Source organism: Carcharhinus amblyrhynchos, chromosome 25 (genome assembly GCF_965287045.1).
Source record: "Carcharhinus amblyrhynchos chromosome 25, sCarAmb.v2.hapA, whole genome shotgun sequence".
NCBI classification, from domain to species: Eukaryota; Metazoa; Chordata; class Chondrichthyes; order Carcharhiniformes; family Carcharhinidae; genus Carcharhinus; species Carcharhinus amblyrhynchos.
The window spans coordinates 39853219-39873137 of NC_137348.1; the positions used below are offsets into that span (position 1 = coordinate 39853219).

At 46.5% G+C, this 19919-nt stretch overlaps 1 protein-coding gene across 1 annotated transcript; it reads right to left on the bottom strand.

Moving 5' to 3' along the window:
* Nucleotides 1–1404: 1404 nt before the first annotated feature.
* zmynd19 (zinc finger, MYND-type containing 19) lies at nucleotides 1405–19671 on the bottom strand. The gene is made up of 6 exons (XM_080212292.1): nucleotides 19597–19671; nucleotides 15216–15275; nucleotides 12175–12281; nucleotides 6162–6302; nucleotides 5331–5511; nucleotides 1405–1689 (listed from the first exon to the last, which is right to left on the bottom strand). Exons 1-6 carry the CDS (start codon nucleotides 19645–19647, stop codon nucleotides 1546–1548), a joined length of 684 nt encoding a protein of 227 aa, XP_080068418.1. The 5' UTR covers nucleotides 19648–19671; the 3' UTR covers nucleotides 1405–1545.
* Between the last annotated feature and the right edge of the window lie 248 nt (nucleotides 19672–19919).

Consider the following 19919-nt stretch of genomic DNA (forward strand, 5'->3'; position numbering starts at 1 on the left):
TGACTCCAATGAAAATAACTTAATATAAAAAAATATACTTAGCACTTGTAAATATGTTGAAAGTTAAATACGATTTCTTGAGTTGCATTGAAATGACACCCTCGAACCCTAGCTGGCTTCAGACCGACTTGCTATCTAGAGAGGAACAGGCAGAAATGAGCATCCAGCAGCATGGGGAACCGTGCAAAAGAAAATCTCTCATGTATTTTCCCCCTCCAAGTCTGACCTTTTTGGACCACTTCCTAAAGAGGGTTACACTGGGAGGCCAAATTGCGACAGTGCCTTGTGGTGGGCTGCCTGACGAAAGCACGCTGGTCAGGGACCACATTGTTCGAGAGGGACAGGGAAGGAGTCTAGAACAAAAATCAGAGGCTTTGGCAACATACGTGCGCTACCGTGCTGGATAGCAGAGCGGAGGTAAGGACACAACATCTGTAAATGCAACAGAGCAACGGAACCGAATCTTGGCTCCAGGACCTGGATTTCAATTCAAAAGGCAGCTCCCGGCTTTGAGAAATGCCCTTGGTGAAGAAGCCAATACCATCACCAATTTCACCCTACAACCCATATCCGAACAGTGAGCATTGTGCACCATTACTGGATAACCTCCCAGCATAACCACACACACCATTTTTTAAAACTATTACCAAGTGGATGCACCACACCATAAATTCAACATTCATGTCCTTAAAAATTTTCTGCCTTGTATGGTCTTGAATTAAAATTGTGGGAATAACTTAGCTGACAATTGTTTACCACCACCCACCCCCCCGAGAGTTCTGATATGACTTGAAAAATGACCGATTTAAAGCACCACTAAACCCTCGCTTTGACCTGCGCTACATCGAATATAACCTCCAACACATAAGTCAAGGAGTAGCAGAACTGTGTAGAGTGCTCGAACTGGGTTACGAGATTGAAACGACAAAGATGCTTACTGTGAAACCTGCTCACTCCAGCAGCCATCACTGTAACCTAAAAATCAGTTCTCTTTTCCCCTGTGCAAGGCTAAAATGTTATTGTTTCATTTTTAATTCTTTCCTTGTCAAGTGGACAAGATCCAGAGACCTGGCATTAGTATAATCCCTGGAACACACAGTAAGCTGGGTCTTTTTTTCTTCTCTATAATTACATTAGCAGCAAGCTGTCCCAGAGTCACATAATGCTACCGGAGCAAATCTTTTAGTTTTTAGGTAACTCTGTTCAGCTACACGTTATCACCGAACTTCAAACAGATCAGATTTTACAACATAAAAAACTGTACATAAGATTTTGTTCAAATACATATCAACATATAAATATAGACAGAAGCTTCCGGTTGGGAATCTCCATAGTCTTCGTAGCGGTTGATTGTACGAAGGGAAGCCCTAGCCCCCTCTTCTCACAGAGACCTCCTCAAGTCCATTCTGTTTTTTTTTTGTTCTTCCTCAGTGCTTAGGAAACGTTAAGTCCAGTCTGAATTGTGCAAAACAAAACTGACGCCACTGTTGATCCATGGCGAAAGCATGCGGGGCGAGGGAGAGGAGGGGCAGGGGAGGGAGGGGGTCATCGTTCTGGTTCAAGTTCCTGCTGCAGCGGGCGCCTCTTCTCGTGGCAATGCTTCTTATGGGCAGGCCAGTCTTTCTGCTGGCACTGGGAGCCGCAGTACCGTGCCACCTGGCACCGCCCACAGATGTTGAATTCACGCAGCTGAAACATTTACAAAAAGGCAAAGAGTTAGTAAAAGAGAAACAGGTGGTGAGAAATGATGCCATCTGATCACTTAGCAGTAGAGGTGGTGATGTGATTTCATTTATACCATAGGATCATAGAAACCCTACAGTGCAAAAAGAGGTCATTTGGCCCACTGAGTCTGCACTGACCATAATCCCACCCAGGCCCTACCCTCATATCCCTACATTTTACCCACTAATCCCTCTAACCTACTCATCTCTAAGGGGCAATTTTATCATGGCCAATCAACCTAGCCTGCTCATCTTTGGATTGTGGGAGGAAACTGGAGCACCCAGAGGAAAACCCACACAGACACGAGGAGAATGTGCAAACTCCACACAGACAGTGACCTGAACTGGGAATAGAACCCAGTCCCTGGCACTGTGAAGCAGCTGTGCTACTTGTACCATACCAGTGTTACTAAAGTGCATAGGGATCCAACCTGTAATCCCTAGGCGGACAGAGATTTAAGATAAAGGGCAGGAGGTTTAGAGGGGATGGGAGGAAAAGTTTTTTCACCCAGAGGGTGGCAAGAATCTGGAAGTCACTGTCTGCAAGGATGGTGGAGGCAGAGACCCTCATAACATTTAAGTATTGTGATGCCAAGATGTACAAGGCTATGGGCTAACTGCTGGAAAATGGGATTAGAATAGTTAGGTGATTTGTCTTTGATTGGCGCAGATGCAATGGGCTGAAGGGCCTTTGTCTGTGCTGTATCCCTCTGACTCTAAAGATCCTTATTTGTATTTTACAGGATGGCCATATAACACAGGGCTACCACTTTCTTGTAAATCCTTATTCTGCCAAAGGTGGTGACTCTGGCTGGGTCAATACCCACATGTTCCAACAGTCCCTCTGGTACATAAATGAAGACATTCTTTATTTGCATAGCTGCTGTTCAAAGACTATTTGCCAGCAGGCTGCCACCATTCCCCTCAACCCTCTCCTCAATCAGGAAGAATGAAACCTGTTGTACCTAACGTGCAACCATATCACCGTTCGCAGGTCATCCAGCCAAAATCCTCAAGTCTCAGCCTACCAGCCTGGTGGATGTGCCTACACTACATGGACAGCAGCAGTTCATGGTGGCAGCTCGCGGTCACCTTCTCAAGGGCAGTCAGGGATGGGCAATAAATATCGGCCAGTTAGTGATGCCCACATCCCATGAATGAATTAAAGAACCATCCAACACAGTCGCATTACCAATGGATCAGACCAACTCTAACAAACCAAGATGTGTATTAACCAAAAGCAATACACAACTTGGAATTCCACTGAGCCGGCAATCCAAGGACCTGCACTAAAATCCAGAGAACGCCATGTCAAATTTCTCCGTGGCTCTCTCGGAAAAATTGAAGTGTTAAAAAAATCTTGAAATAAAAGTGACCATGAAGCCACTTGTATGTTGTAAAAACTTATTAACATCCCTTAGGGAAGGAAACCTGTTCTCCTGGCCCAGGTCTGGGCTATGAAGGACCTCAAAGTGGCTGACTCTTTCTTAACTGCCTTTAGAAGTCTCCCAGCAAGCCACTCAGTTGAATCAGCAGCAATTACTGACTGTGTAGTTCTGGAGTCACACACCACTGCCAATTCCCACATCAATACTGACCAGCTCAAAGGCTGTCCATACATCCCAGAGCTGGAAACGAGATAGTGGGTTAAAATGGTGGAACAACAAGCAACAACGATTGAGGGTTGTTTGAACAAGTAGACTCAACCAACTTTTTCTTTGTGGCATCCTCAGTAGGCAGGACTTCAGCACAACACAATTTAGTTTAATGCAGCAGAGAGAGTGTGCTGCATGGTTGGAGGTACCAGCTTCCTGTCCTGATGAATGCACAGCCTACGGTAAATTCAAAGAGGGAGAGTCTTTGACCAAAAATGCCTTCCCAAAAGCAGACCATGCGGTCAGCCATCCCATTTGACCCTTGGGTGTGTGTGTGTGTGTGTGTGTGGTTGCAGCTAGCAACCTGATTAATGCGCTTGCCTAGCTTTCAAAATGAATTTGTTGGATGAGGTGCACATCAAGACAGTTGGAAAATGTAATAAGGCTGCACATCAACACAGGCTTTTTTACAAGTCACGATCTAGCCTTGGATGTAACACAACAATTCTATCACTAGATGGCAATAGATACAACAGAGACAATGTACTGAGACAGAATAGCACAGTACATCTATCTGGGCCCAATCACTGGCAGCGTTTCAATGTTCTAATGTCTGATACTCCCAGCATAAACCTCTCTCTCCACTTTTAAGACATTCCTTAAAACCTATCCCCCTGACTAAGCTTATGGTCTCCTGTCATGTACGGCTTGGAGTTAAATTTTGTCTGATTAGATCCTATAGAGCACCTTGGTTCATTTATAGACATGCTAAAAGTGCTTATATCTTTGCTCAGCATGAGAAGAGGGATGTTTCCGTGCTACATGTCCTATCTGACTTTCTTGATCAGTCTCTCATCTTTCAGCAGACGTACTCTCAGAAGGAGTCTCGAATGCCCAAGACCAATCTATCTTTAATCAGATCATCTTTTAGCTGTCCAGATTCACCTGATCCTATAAGCTGCATCACAGCAGCCACATACTGATCCATGGTTTCCTTTTCACCTTGAGCTCTAGCACTGAATACAGCGTTCACAAGTAATGTTCACGTGGGTTCACAACGTTCAAGGTTTTCAAAATCTTTGCTGTCTATATTCTTTGTTGATTAGACTTAGGGTGGTATACAATCTTTCCCAGCAGCGTTAGGATTGCGGCTACTCTTATTGGTAATTAAATCTGTAGCTAGCTTGTAGTTTTGCCATTGCAAAAAATACTGCCAAACCTCTGCCAGAGCTGAGCACTGGAGAGCCAGTCAAGGTGTAAACCTTTAACACTCTAAGAGTCAGCCCGTGGGGAAACCTGCAACATGCTTAGAGAAATTGTCACCTCAATCAGATATGGTGGAAATGAATGAGCAAACATACTAGCACAACCACAGGCAAAGGCACACAACTGGCCAAGCTATTCCTTCAAAGCACAAATCTGTTCCTTTACAACAATGAAACACTCAGAAAGAAGAACTCTTACCAACTGTATTAAGTACAGAATTACCATCAATTCCAGAGATCTACATGTCCCAACAACCACAACGAGTCAAGAGTTATCAGGGCAACAAGTGCCACAAGAACAACACTCCCAGACCAACAACTATGTCAATATTCACATGTCCCATTAAGAGACCTGCACGCAATGCAGGGCCAGAGACTGACAAGTAGAACAGTTGTTAATACATGAGAATATTGGTTAACCTGGGTAAATTGGTTACAGACGATCGTATGTGCAAATTTGTTTTCTGCTCGCTAGGAAAAGGGAGAATGTTTATATCTTTGCTCAGTGTGAAGGTGGGGGGAGATAATGGGTTTGAAACGCAATTAGTTCTACATCTCCTATCTGGCTTTCCGAAGTCAGGTGACCTCAGTTATGAGGCATTCTCTAAGCTGCATCTTAAATCAGTTCCATAAACACCTGCGACAACAAAGCACACAGGAACTCTCGTCATTAAAGAAACAAAAAAGGTGCTACATACTGTACACTCAGCTGCTTGTAATCGCAGCGAGTGCTCAGGAACACTCACCTGCTTCTCCATCATAGTGCATGGTGGATAATGACATTCATAATACGTGCACGAGTCCTCCTCATCCTCCACAATGTCGCCATTGGCATTGTAGTATCGTGTCAGGTTCAGCTCAGGAAACTGCTCCTCAATGGGATCCGCAGGCACCTGCTGGATTGCCAACCAATACAGACTCTGCTCCCTATAAGCAAAAGAAACCATTAACATAAGAACATAAGAAATAGGAGCAGGAGTAGGCCATCTAGCCTTTCGAGCCTGCCCCGCCATTCAATAAGATCATGACTGATCTGTCGTGTCTCAGTTCCACATTCCCGCCCTCTCCCCATAACCTTTAATCCCCTCGCTTATCAAAAACCCATCAACCCGCGTCTTAAAAATACTTAGCGAGGTAGCCTCCACCACTTCAACGGGCAGAGAATTCCAGAGATTCACCACCCTTTGAGTGAAGAAGTTCCTCCTCAACTCCGTTCTAAACCGCCCCCCCTTTATCTTGAGGCTGTGCCCCCTAGTCATTAAGTTTTATTTATTGGCCACAAGTAGGCTTACATTAACACCGCAGTGAAGTCACTGTGAAATTAGCACCACAACCTGCATTTTAGTGGCTCACTGCATTGGAGGCAAAATCTCAGACCAAACTGCCACCTAATAAATGCATTTCCTTTTACATGTTTGGTCCGGACAGCTGCAGTTTGCTCTGGCAAGCGGTGTGTTCTGATTAAATAAACTGAATGCATTATAATACTAAACCTGTGAACACCACATACCCCAAGAAGACACATATCACCTCTTTCCACCCCACCCTCTCACAGCTTCCGCTCAGCGATGACTTGCCTCTGTTTACTGGAGATTTCCTCTGCCTTTGGCCTCCAACCGATGGGGACAAGCTTGAGGTTGTCCAGTCTATTATCCACTGTCACGCCGTTAATGTGAACCACCTGGAATCCTGGAGCAATCCCTCCTCTGTGCCGCTCCCTGAGCAAACATACAATAGTTATCAAAGGTTTCACAAATCTGGACAAAAGGCACCAGCTCATAAAAGCAGACAGGAAAAATTCACACTGGTGGAATCACGCTTACACTGTGGCACTGCCCTTTTGGCACACTGACTTCCCCCCACTCCCCAGATCTGTCCACCCAACATCACACTAGCCAAGACAACCAACAGGGATTCAAAACAACTGGATGACAATCTTGGCTACTCAATGGATCTGACAAAAGGAAATTACCTCTGACCTTAAATGAAAGAACGTGCATTTATATAGCACCACTGCTCCTGGCCTCAAGATGTCTGATAGGGCTTTACAGCCAATGAAATACTTCAATGTTGTAGAAAACACAGCAGTAAATCTGTGAACAGCAAGGCCCTACAAACAAATAAATGACCTGTTTATTTTAAATGTCAAGGGATAAATAGTCACTTTTGTTTTACATCACTCACAGGATGAGAGGGGGCATCACTTACTAGGCCAGCATTTATTGCCCAATCATAATTGTGCTCAAGGTCTTGGACTGCTGCAGGCCACATTGTGTAGCTACAGCCAGTGGTTAAGCCTGCCAATTTGTAAAGTGCTGGGCAAAGGAGCCTTGATCAGTTGTAGATGTGCCTTGTAGATGGTACAGACTGCTACCATTGTGTTAGTGATGGAGGAAATAAATGCTTAAACTCAGTTATTAAGGGTTTCCAACCATGTAAATAGGCCCTTCAGCCCAACTTGCCCAGTTTTTACCATCAAGCTAGTCCCAACTGCCTGCATTTGACCCATATCCCTCTATACCAACCTTACCCACGTAACTGTCTAAATGCTTTTTAAAAGACAAAATTGTACCCGCCTCTATTACTACCTCTGGCACCTCATTCCAGATACTCACCACCTGTGTGAAAAAACTGCCCCTCTGGACTCTTGTATCTCCCCACTTTCACCGTAAACCTATGCCCTCTAGTTTTACACTCCCCTACCTTTGGGAAAATGTGTAACTATCTAGCTGACCTGTGCCCCTCATTATTTTATAGACCTCATTAAGACACTCCAAAGACTCCAATGCTCCAAGGAAAAAAAACTCCAGTCTATCCAGCCTCTCCTTATAACTCAAACCATCAAGTCCTGGCAGCACTCTAGTAAATCTTTTCTGCACTGTTTCTAGTTTAATGACATCCTTTCTATAATAGGGTGAACAGAACTGTACACAGCATTACAACTGTGGCCTTACCAATGTTTTGTACAACTTTAACAAGACACCCTGACTCCTGTATTCAACGTTCTGGCCAATGAAAGCAAGCAAACTGAATGCCTTCTTCACCACTCTGTCCACCTATGACTCCACTTTCAAGGAGCTATGAACCTGTACCCCTAGATCTCTGTTCTCTAACTCTCCCCAACACACTACCATTAACTGAATAAGTCATGCACTGGTTCAGTCTACCAAAATACATCACCTCGCATTCGTCTAACTTAAACTCCACCTGCCATTCATCAGCCCACTGGCCCAATTGATCAAGATCCCACCGCAATCCTAGATAACCTTCTTCACTGTCCACTATGCCACTAACTTGATGTATCTGCAAACTTACCTACCATGCCTCCTAAATTCTGATCCAAATCATTAATATGATAAATAACAGAGGACCCAGCACTGATCCCTGAGGCACACCAGTGGTCACAGGCCTCCAGTTTGATGACAGAAGACCACCCTGTGTCTTCTGTCTTCAAGCCAATTTTGTATCCAATTGGCTATCTCAATCTGGTTCCCCTAAGATTTAAGCAAATGCACCACCTACCATACGGTACCTTGTCAAACTCAGAATACCATCTAACAACTTCCACTACAAACGAGAGCCAATAAAGTGGGCTGCTTTGTCCTGGATGGGGTTGAACATTTTTTTTTGAGTGTTGGAGCTGCACTCATTCAGGCAAGTGGACAGCATCCCATGACACTCCTGACCTGTGGCTAGCAGATAGTGGACATGCTTTGGGAAGTCAGGTGCTGAGTTACTTGCCTCAGAATTCCCATATGGGATACTTCAGTATCCGAAGAACTGCAAATGGTCAACACTTGTGCAATCATCAAACATCCTCTTTTTGACCTCATTACAGTGAAGGGCATTGACAAAGCAGCTGAAGATGGCTGGGTCTAAGTCTAAGACACTACCTGCAGAATTCCAGTAGCAATTTCCTGGGTCTGAGAATATTGACCTCCAAGAGCCACAACCATCTTTCAGGTACTGCCTTTATGCAAGCGCACTCACTCTCACCGAGTTCAATGCCTTTGTCCATGTTTGACCCAAGGCTTTAAATGAAAACAGGAGCTGAGTGACACTGGTGGAATCCAAACTGAGTGTCAGCAACCAGGTTATTGCTGAGTGCCACTTGATAGCACTGTTGATGACACCTTCCATCACTGATGATTGAGGGTGGTCTGATGGGTAGTAAATGGCTCGGTTGGATTTGTCCTGCTTTTTGGGAAGGGGACATGGCTGGGCAAGTTTCCACATGGCCAGGTAAATGCCAGTGTACTGGAAAAGTTTGGCTAGGGGCATGGTAAGTTCTGGAGCACAGGTCTTCAGTACTATTGCTGGAATATTATCAGAACCCACAGCCTTCGCAATATCTAGTTGCCTTCAGCCGTTTCTTGATATCGCGTGGGATTGGGCAGCATGGTTGCATAGTGGTTAGCACTGTTGCCTCATAGCGCCAGGGTCCCAGATTCAATTCCGGCATCGGGCATTGTCTTTGTGGAGTTTGCACATCCTCCCAGTGCCTGCGTGGGTTTCCTCCAGATGCTCCAATTTCCTCCTGCAGTCCAAATACGTGCAGGTTAGGTGGATTGGCCATGCTAAATTGATCCTAGTGTTGGGGGATTAGCAAGGTAAATAGATAGGGTTAAGGTATTAGGGTCTGAGCGGGATTCTGGTCAGTACAGACTCGATGGGCCAAATGGCCACTTCTCCACTGCAGGGATTCTATGGAATGAACTGAATTGGCTGAAGGTTGGCATCTTTGAAACTGGGGACCTCAGGAGGAGGCCGAGATGGATCATTCACTCCAGGAGCTGTAGCTGTTTCATTCCTTTGTTGCTGGTCTCTGGATTAGTTATCCAATGACCACTACACCACAACCCCGTACAAATAATCTATTAACATGAGGAGTTATAGTTAAACTTCTTTTAAAAATCCAGAAGTTGCTATTGGAGATGCGCTGCTCCCTTGTACGTTTTACAAAACCACATCTCGCTCCTTCTCTCACCATGAAGATCAGGCACTGGCGGTGGTTTAGTTGCTAGCACGCACACCCCTAACTCTGGAGGTTGTGGGTTCAAATCTTGGTTCAGGGATAGCACATACAAATCTGGGCTGACATTTTAGTGAGGGGGTGCTGCACTGTCAGAAGTGCTGTCTTTTAGATGTTAAAACAAGGCCCTGCCTATCCTCTCAAATGAAGATAAAAGATCCCATAGCAATATTTTGAAGAGTAGACAAGTTATCGCTGGCCAGTATTTATCCTTTAATCAGTATCAAATAACATTATTGTTGTTTGTAGGTGTTTGTTACGCACAATTAGTCATAATACTTCCTACAATAGTGACTACACTTTTAAAAAAAAGTACTTCATTAGCTGTCAATCACAATGGAACATCCTGATGTCACAAAAGGCACAATCTATTTGCAATTCTTTCTTTATGCGTTGTATAGCACAAAGTTGCTGCAACTAAATTCACCACAAAAATTTAAGTCTTGCTCAATCCAATCCAAAGACCCTGCGTCCAATGTGGTGTGTTAATTATTGCCAATCAACCTCTCTGACACCGAAAATTAGCACAACACTGCATTCTTTTAGGCTTTAATTGCTGAGATTTTAAATCTGCCAAATTAAAAGTTAACGCATCTTTTTACTGTTCCTTTGTCTCTTTCCTCCCTCATTTTTCTTTCCGTATCAGATTTGACATTGGATTCACACCCTCTGCTTCTTTCTCCAGCCCTGCACTGTTAGTTTTCTAATCAAGCAATCGGAACATGTACTGAGACACAGCAGCTTGCTCCATTCACCCGGGTCCCAGAGGTTGACAATACCAGCTGCCACTTCCAGCAACTCGCCACACATACAAAAAAAATGACAATATTAGAAGTGCAAGAGCAAGCTTAACTAATGGCAGCCACTCTGCCACAGCAAATTAAAGCCCATCATCTCTACTGCCCCAAACTAAGATTGCGTTTTCTGCAATTAAGACTGCAGACAGCTTGCTGCCTACAGTTAGTTACAGCAGAGGATACCGAGAAGTATCTCAAAATCAAAAGGGGATTGTTAAACGAAGCCCCATCCTGTCTCTAAGGTTGATGTAAAAGATCCCAAGGTGGTATACGAAGGGAAGCAGGGATTCATCCTGGCGCGCATACTTCCTTCAATCAACATAACAAAAAGAGAACAATTTTCTGTGTTCACTTAATGTTTGTATGGACCTTCCTGTGCACAAATTGGTTGCCATATTTACCTGCATAACAGTAATTCCACTTGAAAATACTTTTATAGAATGAAAGTACTTGGTCACTGCTGTAATGTAAAAAATTACTCTCACCTGACAAAGGGGCAAACCCCGAAAGCTTGTGGGTTTACTATCAAATAAACTGGTTGGACTTTAACCTGGTGTTGAGAGAACTCTTTGCTGTAGAAAATGCAACAGCCAATTTGCAAACAAGCTCCCACACACGCTAATAAAATTAAGCGACCAATTTCTTTTTAAAAAAAGTAATGTTGATTGAAAGATAAATGTTAACCCGGACACTGAGAAAACTTTGTGCCCTTATTACAAAGTATGCCACTGGATTTTTAATAAGGCCTTGGTTTGACTTTCCATCTGGAAGGCCACACCTCTGACAGTGCAGCACAACCTCCGTACTGTTGCACATAATGAGTGCTGGCTGGGTTTAAATGCTCAAGTCCTGGAGCAGGATTCTGGCTAAAATACAAGGATGATATCCCCAAGTAGTGGCTGACCTTAAATCCAAGTCTTTCATTTCACTGCAGTGCAGCATCAACCTAGATCAAACACTCGACCCCTGCTTTGGAGTTTAAAACCACAAGCGAGAGAATTAAAGAATAGAGAGAAAGAACTCTTTAAATGGAAGGTTGTTAGAATGTGGAATTCACTGCCACAGTTCAAGCAGAAGCCATTATTTCCTTCAAAAGGGAATTCGATAAATGCTGGAAAAGTATTAGAGGGTATGGGGATCAGAAGGGTAGTTGGTGTGGACAAAGACTTGTTGGGCTGCGTGGCTCATTTCTGTATTAGAACTCATACCTATCAATCAAGGCACACTGTACAAAAGGAAAATTAATGCTTAGTTCTCTCAGACCCATTCTGTAATCTCTCTGTAAATAAAACTGATGCATTACATTTTTAAGAGTATAATCTTCAACACATGCTAATCACTTGGCTCTATACCATATGTTTGTAGACCTTTAAACAACAAATGCATCAGCTCTTACTCACTGAATATAACACGGTCTTTATTCCCTGAATTTGCTGATAATCTCATCTTCATATAGGGGTGCAGATTGAGTGAATTACTTTCAAACTGCAAGGCAACAACATTTGCCCTATTAGAAATTTGGTGGGTTTAGTGTTTATACGGTGAGGAGAGTCAATGTTGGATAACTTGGCTACAGCTGACAATGCGTACTGTCTTAGCTGTAGTCCCTGACACCAAAACAACTCCCTATCCCAATTATCAAAACAAACCACTCTGGGCTGGCAGAGATTGCAAAACAGCACCTATGGTGCAACGGTGTAAAACCCCAACTCGGGAAACTAGGGCACAGATCCCCATGAGTTTTCCAAAGCCAGTACTCACCAAAGCAGCTCATGCAGAGGGCGTCCTGAACCCCTTCGCTTGCTGATATCAAATGCGTAAGCAAATATCTTTGCACCATTTCCATCAGCATCTATTTCCATACGAGCCTGGAAAGGAATGAAGCAGCTTCGTAAAGAATGCACAGCATATTCACAAGGACAGGAAGAGGCCTTTCAGCCCCTCGAGGCTTCTGTGCTATGTATTTGGACAATGACTGATCTGCATATCAATTCCATTTACCCACCTAGGCACCACATCCACGATGCCCTTAAAAATCCATCTCTATATTAACAGGAATGGAATGCCACAAACATCACAGAACTCAACCAATCCTGCAAACATTCTCCAAGAGCGGACAATCATTCATTTGGTAAGTCTGTCATCAGCTACAGGCAACACATGATGTCCTGGCAACATGGGACAACCAGACAGAAGATGCAACAGAAACAAAATGAAGATCTAATTGTAACCACTATCTGTAATGACCAGGTCTGGTAACTCAGTAACTGTGTCCAGTTAGAGCCCTATGTTATTGACTAGATGTAAAAACAGTACTTTCCTCTAGTTACTCAAACATCAGTGAATGCAAGGAAACTCAAATTCCACTGGCACCACGTACTAACAATACATTTCTGTCAAAAACTCCTTTTAGTAAAAGGGAAGGGACAATGGTGTAGAACCTGAGGGAAAATGTTTTTCTTTACAGACTCACCTTAGATCAGCTATCATGTCAATTATCACAGCAAATGATTCACTGCCAATCAGAAGCCTCAAATGTCAATTTCCCAAATTTAAATAAAACTGCAGTAGTGTGGCAGTGATCCATATCTGGCGGTAAGTGCTCATTCTAAGGGAGACAGCGACATAGTGGTATTGTTACTGGAATAGTAATCCAGAGATCCCAGGGTAATCCTCTGGAGAGAAAAGGCTCAAACTCCACCACGGCAGGTGCTAAAATTTGGATTTGATTAAACAAATGTCCTTTAAGGAAGGAATTCTGCCATCCTTACCTGGTCTGGCCTATATGTGACTCCAGATCCACAACTGTATGGTTGCTTCCCTACAAAACGGCTCAGCAAGCCACTCGGTTCAAGGGCAATTAGGGGGAGGCAGCAAATGCCGGCCCAGCCAGCAACGCCCACATTCTGTGGATGAATTTTTTAAAAATTATGCAATATCATTTCCTCTAACAGTTGGGCCTGGGCTCTGGCAGATACTAAAGCTCTCAGACACCGTGTACGGGAAGACAATGCCAGCCACATAAAGACTGATTCATTTTCAGCACATGGTTCAATTTAAAATTCAGTGAGATAGCTCCCTGAAGTGCAAAGTTATTAAAGCCTAACTGTGAGATTTCTGTAACCATGCCCACTTGAGTTCTGGGAGACAAAAGATTAGGTAGTTTTGGTAGTGCTTACAGAGATAGCATGATGTTAGGCTGAAGCACAAGGGATTGAGCCGAATAGCAAAGCAAATGGATACATTCGCCTGGAATCTCCTGAAAGCTTACCTGAAGATAATGGCATAATGCTGACTTTCAGTGTCAAAGATTCTGGAACTTCAGTCAGTGTTGAATCTCTTCAACCCTTTGCACCAATTCTATAAAGCCTCAACCAAAATCTGCTGCCAATCTATATGGAAATTTCCTGAACCGCACCAGCTGGTTGCAAACTTACAGCTCAATGACATGGATTTCCACTTGTTAGACCTGACTCAAGTCCTGGCACATGCCAATGAGATTGCCAGGCAATTCCAGCAAACTTCCCTCAGGAAGGTCAGCAGAAATTTCCGTCCACCTCGTCAGTTCCACATCTTCCCGGAGTGTTGAAGCAAACTGACACGTAGCACGAGAGGCCAGAGCTACGTGCAGACTCAGATCCTGGGGATGGAGTAATCCATTAAAGAACCAAACTGAATCACAACTGATCACTCAACTGCAGGGACTTCATTCATGGCTCATCAAGACCCCATCTGACTGAAAGCACGCACTCCACAAACTGGTGCATACGCAAATCCAATGCAAAGTAAGCTGTTGCCAGTTGTAGTTCAACTCATTCTCACACTCAATTTGTAAAATAGAAGACAGTAGTTAATGGAATGGGAGCCTTGCTTCAATACAGCTTGCTGTTGTCCTCCATATCCACCCAGTAGAACCTACCACGTGAAAGCAAGATCTACCCTTTCAACAACTTGTATTTATATAACACCTCAAACATACTGAAACATAGTACGAAGTCTGACAACACCAGGTTTAAGTCCAGCCAATTTATTTGATAATAAACTCACAAGCTTTTGGGGTTTGCCTGCAAAGGTGAACCTGACGAAGGGCAAACCCTGAAAGCTTGTGAGTTTACTATCAAATAAATTGGTTGGACTTAAATCTGGTGTTGTCAGACTTCTTACTGTGTTTACCCCAGTCCAATGCCAGCATCTCCACATCATGACTAATACTGAAACGTCTCAGGGCATTTCTCAAGCAGCAAAATGTGATACCAGGCCACATTTGATGGGAAAGCAAACTGTAGTCATACCCTAATCCAGTCCTGCATGAGGAGATTCTGGATGTGTTTTATTCTATCAGTCAGTGGCCAGAATATACCATTCATCAGTGTTCTAATATCCTGGGTGAAAACTGATCCCAATAGTGCATGGTTATCACTTGGAAAATCACCAGCTGAATATCTAGGCCTACGTTTAGTAATATACTACAACAACTTGTACTTATCTAGCACCTCTAACAGGGTGAAGCGTTCTCAGGCATTTCACAAGACAGGCAAACAAAACGTGATACTGAGCCACTCAAGATGATATTAGCGTTGATGACCAAAAGCTTGGTCAAAGTTTTAAGCTGCACCTTAAGGAGGATTCCAGCAGCTTAAGATGTGGACACCAATGGTGCACCAACTAAAAATGGGGATTTTCACAAGGCCAGGATTGGGGGAGCAGAGATCTCGAAGAGCTGTGAGACCACAGGTGGTTACAGGTAGGGAAAGTAGTGGCCAAGGGAGGGGATGGAGGCAATTGTCCACATGCCTTCTTACCTCAAAGGTGTAATTCTCCACCAGTGGGATGTCTTGCTCATCTATTAGTGTGTACTTAGTCTGCAAACAACAGAGAAACAGGCCTCTTGTTAAATTCATTTTAAAATTACAATGCCATCTGCAGAAACAGCATTCTAACATTTAACCAAAAGACAACTGGGGAGATAGAAAACAGTAGCTATTAATCCCCCACTATATTGGCCACTATCAATCCTGAGGTCAAATTGCCAAAAGCAACCACGGAATGACTGCACACTTGCAAGGTTACAAGTTCTGATGTAACCATTGAACTGCAATCCGCCCCCAGCATAAATGGGTCGAACATGATGGGAACTAAATCACATCGAGCAGCTAACATTAGGCAACAGCTGAGCCAGCATTTTTAGTGTCACTCAGCAACCCCTCTCCCAGCAGTACTGACTGTATCTATACTGATATTATAATAACAACCCCCCACTTCCACTCAGTAATCTCTCCCCAACACCACGTTACTGACTGTATCTCCACTGATGGTAACTGGCTGCCTCACTTTCTTTAAATCCATGCATAAGACAGGGGCACCACTGGCGAGGCCAGCATCTATTGCCCATCTCCAACTCCCTTTTGAACTGAGTGGCTTGCTGGGCCATTTCAGAGTCAACCACATTGCCATGGGTCCAAAATCAACAATGGTTTCATGATCATCGTTAATTACACCCTATGGCATTACCCTGGGTCCCTGGATTACCAGTCCAGTGACAATATCATTGCGCCTTCATCTCCCTGTCATGCTGTAACCCCTTACTCAGCGTTACTGACTGTACCCGTACTGCCATTAATCCAGCTCTCCTTACAATGGAATTCAGGATCTACTTTCAGAGATTGCAAAGGAAACCTTGCTATTACACCACTAACCCCACCCACCACTCCCCAAAAAGCAATCAAATTCACTTCAAAATTTGAATGTTCAGGAGGCCCCAACAGGGTGAGCTCTCAACATGCTCATGACCTGCAACCTATAAGCACAGCCACAAACTCAGACCATTCTCGATTCCCCGGTGAGACATTCCCAGCAACTGAGCTCAACCAGGAGAATACAAAGCAGCAGCCAGAGGCACAGCCACTGAATGTATATACCACCCACCCGCAGAACCAGCACACTGGCTGCTTACCATGAAATGCAGATATCCGAAGGTCCCAAGGAAACAGCAGCCCTTAGGAATAGAAAACCATTCAGCCCCTCAAGTTGTCCCACCATTCACTCAGATCATGGTCATCATGCATCTTAGCTCCCTTGCTGAATAAAGATCTATCAATCTCACTTTTGACATTTTCAGTAAAACTTGCCTCAACAATTTTTGAGAGAAAGAGCTCCAGATTTCCACTCTCTTGCAGTTAAAAACTTCTGCACTGTAGGATTCTACGACTCTAAAAGGAGGCCATTCAGCCCATCGAGTCTGCACTGACCACAATCCCAGCCAGGTCCTATGCCCATAACCCCACGTATTTACTCTGCTAATCCCTCTGACAGAGAGGGGCAAATTTAGCAAAGCCAATCGACCTAATCTGCACATCTTTGGACTGTGGGAGGAAACCAGAGTACCCAGAGGAAACCCAAGCAGGCATGGGGAGAACATACAGACTCCACACAGACAGTAACCCAAGCCAGGAACTGAACCTGGGTCCCTGGCACACTGAGGCAGCAGTGCTAACCACTGTGCCACCCCTAACTCAAGCTCAACCATGATCAGCCTAGCTTTAAGATGAAGTCACCTTGTTCTGGACTCCCCACGAGAGGAAATAGAGTGGTTGGAGAGAAACTACCAAAACCTTTGGGGCTCATCAACCATGCATTCCATTTTCGTTCTGGACTACCAACAAATCCAAGTTATAGGTCCCTCCAGTTCAAATCACCAATAGTTAATCTGACCAATGCCATGTGGACCTGCCATATATGTACTCCCACGTGGTTGGCTGGACGCCTCATGTTCATAAAATCCCTACAGTGTAGGGGGCCATTTGATCCATCAAGCCTGCACCGACAACAATCACACCCAGGCCTTATCCTCATAATCCCATGTAGTTACCCTACTAATCCCCTTGACACTAAGGGGAAATTTATCATGGCCGATCAATCTAACCCGCACATCTTCGGACTGTGGGAGGAAACTGAAGCATCCACAGGAAACTCATGCAGACATGGGGAGCATGTGCAAACTCCACACAGTCACCAGAGGTCAGAACTGAACTTGGGATTCTGGCGCTGTGGGGCAGCAATGCTAACAACTGTGCCACTCTAATGTTCTCTCAGCAAACACTTGATAATATTTTTGTCCGGAGTTATATCTGCAGAATCTTGCTCCACAGCTCCCGCCAACCCTCTCAGCGCTTCATTTAGACTGGGACCTGACTCTGGAATTACAATGCACAAATACATACAAACCAGCTTAATTGCAGCCTGATTAAATGCACCCTGATAAACCTATTCACCGTCAAAGCTTCTGACTCTGCCTCTGAAATGGGCTAGCAAACCACTCAGCTCAAAGGCAATTAGGGAGGAGCTATAAATGCTGGTCTAGGCAGCGACACCTACATCGCATGAAATATTTTTACAAACCAAGTACTTGTACATTAGCTGTGGCGGCCAGCTGCAGTGCCAATCTCCCTCCATTGCGCCTCAGGAACATAGCAAGCCCCCAAAGCAGCAGACAATGTTGATTCTACCAGACCTTTAGTACAATCCCATTCCTGCCCCTGGCCATTCTGAAGCAGCCTCCGAACGAATATTGGCAACTAGTTGCAATTCGATGTACCCAAGCTTTTCAGCCAGGAGGAGGGAACCAGAGCACCCCGAGGAAACCAGACGTGAAAAGAACATGCAAACTCCACACTGGTAGTCACCCAAGCCGGGAATCAAACCCAGGTCTCTGGCACTGAAGCATCAGTGCTAACCGAGTTGCCCTAAGACCCACTAACTCAGATCTCGTTGTCAGATTTGAAAGTGGGTTAAGTTGTCTGGCTCACCCTCAATGCTCAGCCCAGCTTGCCTGTGGCCCCCTAACAACGGTCTCAGTTGCACATAGACAACGTGATGGCTACCTATGGCTGGCAGCACCCGGTGCCACACCATCAACAGGACGCTGTAGAGAAGCAGCAATGCCTTTATGTAAAAAAAAAGGCAGGTTGGCAAAGGCTTCGCAAAGCAGGGGTTTATGCCCCTGGGCAGTGCAAGACATGGCACCAACTTAATGGCAAAACCCTGCAGTAGAAAACCCCTCTAAATGCAGAGCAGGGAAACAAGGCATTTGCCCACCATAAGGAGCTGACAGCAGTCAGACTGGAGGGGGGAGGGGCAGCAGCAGCAGCAACACAGCATGCCAGGCTGGGAGGTGGGGGACTCAGAGCCCTGGCACCCGGTCTGGGGGGAGGGGTGGTGGGGTACAGAGCCCCAGTGCCCACAGTGGGGGCTGGGGCAGCAGAGCCCCAGGCTAGTAGTGGGGGGGGGGGGGGGGGGGGGGGGGGTACAGAGCCCCAGTGGGGTCTGGGGCAGCGGAGCCCCAGGCTGGGGGGAGGGGGGGGGGGGGGGTACAGAGCCCCAGTGGGGTCTGGGGCAGCAGAGCCCCAGGCTAGGGGGAAGGGGTACAGAGCCCCAGTGCCCACAGTGGGGTCTGGGGCAGCAGAGCCCCAGGCTAGGGGGAAGGGGTACAGAGCCCCAGTGCCCACAGTGGGGTCTGGGGCAGCAGAGCCCCAGGCTGGGGGGAGGGGGGGTACAGAGCCCCAGTGCCCACAGTGGGGTCTGGGGCAGCAGAGCCCCAGGCTAGGGGGAAGGGGTACAGAGCCCCAGTGCCCACAGTGGGGTCTGGGGCAGCAGAGCCCCAGGCTAGGGGGAAGGGGTACAGAGCCCCAGTGCCCACAGTGGGGTCTGGGGCAGCAGAGCCCCAGGCTAGGGGGAAGGGGTACAGAGCCCCAGTGCCCACAGTGGGGTCTGGGGCAGCAGAGCCCCAGGCTGGGGGGAGGGGGGGTACAGAGCCCTGGGTTGGGGGGAGGAGTGGTGAGGTACAGAGCCCTGGGCTGGGGGACGGGTGGCGGGGGTGATGGTGGGGGGGGGGGGAGTGCGGGTGGTGGTGGGTACAGAGCCCCGGTACCCGCGGCAGAGCCCCGGCTCAGGGTAAAGGCCGAGCCTCGGAGCCGGCTCCAGGGTAACTACAGGCTGCAGACGGCGCTGGCCGGGCTGGCGGCCCTCCCCATGCTGAGAGCGCGGCGCGGGGCTGGGGGCGGGAGAGGCCGGCCCGCGGGCCACATGGTGAGGCCGGGCCCGGGGAGCGGGAGCGCCGAGGCCGCGGTGCCGCCCACAGCCGGCCGGCCCCCCGGGGGAGAGCGGCTCCCCCAGCCCCGCTCTCACCTTGCCGGCCGCCCGGCCCAGCCGCACGATGCCCAGTTTGAAGTCGGACATGGCCCCGCTCCGCTCCCCGGCCCCGCGCCGCCGCCACAAGCACTTCCGGAGGGCGCGCGGGGGTCAGCGCGGCCCGCAGCCAATGGGGGGCCGCCTGGCGCCGTCACGCGGGGCAACCGTTACCAAGGTGACGTCAGTTTCGCGGGAAGCTGCCCAAGGGGCTGGGAGCCTCATGTCAGTGTAGCTAGGGACAGGGACACAGACCCACACAGAGAGGGACACAGACCCACACAGAGAGAGGGACACAGACCCACACAGAGAGGGACACAGAC